The 1,949-nt window shown below is 39.7% G+C and overlaps 1 protein-coding gene across 1 annotated transcript; it reads right to left on the bottom strand.

Moving 5' to 3' along the window:
* Positions 1-49: 49 nt before the first annotated feature.
* Positions 50-1,266, bottom strand: CSUI_007558 (uncharacterized protein; the record flags this gene model as incomplete). Its single annotated transcript, XM_068067703.1, has 3 exons — positions 1,058-1,266; positions 666-798; positions 50-181 (listed from the first exon to the last, which is right to left on the bottom strand). Coding segments are annotated over exons 1-3 (450 nt in total), but the record flags the coding sequence as incomplete, so codon positions are not given.
* Between the last annotated feature and the right edge of the window lie 683 nt (positions 1,267-1,949).

Genomic DNA, 1,949 nt, shown 5'->3' with positions numbered 1-1,949 from the left:
TATAAGCCGAAAGAAAAGAAGAAGAAGAAGATCCTCCGCCTGCGGTAACGGGTCTTTCTCCGCTTCGTTCGAGTCCATTGGCGCGGGAAAGAGAAGAAGAAGAAGCAAAGTCGTAGAAACGAGTTTTATAGTCGTAGATACGCTCGATGTGAAGGAGAAGATCTGAAAGATACACCGGCGCCTACAAAGACGAAAAGAAAGAAAGAAAGAAAGAGTGAGAAAGAAAGAGAAAGAAAGAAAAGTCAAGAGAGAAAGGAGATAGAAAGAAAGTCAAGAGAAGAAAGAGAGAGGGAAAGAATGGAGGATAGGAAGACACAAAGATGAAAAGAGATGCATATCCGTCTATATGAAGAGACATGTAGATGCTTTATACTAAACACTCTGAATGTATATATATTTTATATATAGATGTAGGGCTTTATTTGCGCTATGCGAGGGTGTGAATTATGTCTATGCCGTCTTTGTATTTGTAGTGTATGATAAGATAGACACGAGTGTGTGTATATACACTCCGCTTTATCTCTATAGCTCTATCCGGGAGGTAAAGCCAAACTGACTGTATAGATGAGGGAGCAAGAGAAAGAAGAAGTCTCTGTAAGAAAGACACAGAGAAAGAAAGAGAAAGAGAAAGAGAAAGGAAAGAAGAAGATGTACAAGTTGTCTACCTGGTAATGAGAAGAATACTTCAGAAGAATTCGGCGATGGATCGGTAAGCGAAGTTTGATAGGTTGACTCTCCTCAGGCTCTCCTAGATCTTCTTCTCTTACAGAAGACATCTCTTCACGTACATCATACCGCCTGAAAAAGAAGGAAAGAAAGAAAGAGTGAGAAAGAAAGAAAGATAGATACGGAGAGATGAGAAAGAAAGAAGGAGAAAGAGAGAATGAGCAATGCCAAGACGAGATTAGAGAGCATGCAGTTTTCCTCCAGATTCTTACTTCTAGGACACCAAAGAGAAAGCAAAACAGAAGCAAGAAGAGAAAGAAGAGAGAAGAAGAAAGAAGATGAAGAAGAAATCTCTCTGTCTGTATGCCTGTATGTATGTGTGTATCTATACCGTATTTCTAGCTCTCCATTGGGAAGCTCGATGATGCGGCTGTATGTGGGGTTTCTTAAACTCTCGATGCTGTCTCCTTCTTGAACGACAAGAGACGTCATGGTCGTCCCTAGATCTTTCAGAATCTCCTTGGTCTTCTCGCTTGTCTCCAGCTGAAAGTCTAAGCTCTTGGCTACATCTACCATTAAATCACGTGTCTTCTCAACGATCTAAAAAGAAAGAAAAGAAAGAAAGAAAGAGTGAGAAAGAAAGAGTGAGAAAGAAAGAAAGAAAGAGAGGCAAATCAGGCATAGATAACTAGATGAGAGATGGCGAGTAGGAGAGAACAAGAGTAGAGGAGGAAGAGGAGGAGAAGAAGAAAAAGAAGAACGAGATTCATATCTAGCACATGTACATTAGTATACACACACACGTACAAGGGAAGTTGTTTCTTTATCTACCTATCTATGTATGCATCTCTATATCTATCTGTCTCTCTACACTCACTCTCCTGAATATCTAGACGCTATTTGAGAAAAAAGACGTCTCCTGCCACAGTATAGATATAGATAGATATAGCTATCAATAGATGAGGATAGATATACATATTGACAGATCTAGATATACGTCTAGACAGAGAGAGAAAGCCGGAGATACATAGCCACTTGATCCTATCTATATTGTAGATAGATAAAGGTAAGATGGAGAGAAAGAGAGAGAAAGGAGGGCATCCATAGAACCTTCTCTCTCTTGGCGGATATACGCTATGTAGAAAAGACATGTATGCAACTGAGAGACGGGAAAGCTTCAACAGCCAAAGAGAACAGAAACGAAATAAGAGAAGAAAGAAAAGATGATTAAGATCAAGACAGACACCTTAGCTCTATTATCTTCTCTTCCTTCTCTCTGTTTT

The sequence above is a fragment of the Cystoisospora suis genome (assembly GCF_002600585.1).
Source record: "Cystoisospora suis strain Wien I chromosome Unknown contig_4019, whole genome shotgun sequence".
NCBI lineage: Eukaryota > Apicomplexa > Conoidasida > Eucoccidiorida > Sarcocystidae > Cystoisospora > Cystoisospora suis.
The sequence above is the reverse complement of the archived record's forward strand: the minus strand, read 5'-3'. Positions and strand labels throughout refer to the sequence as shown.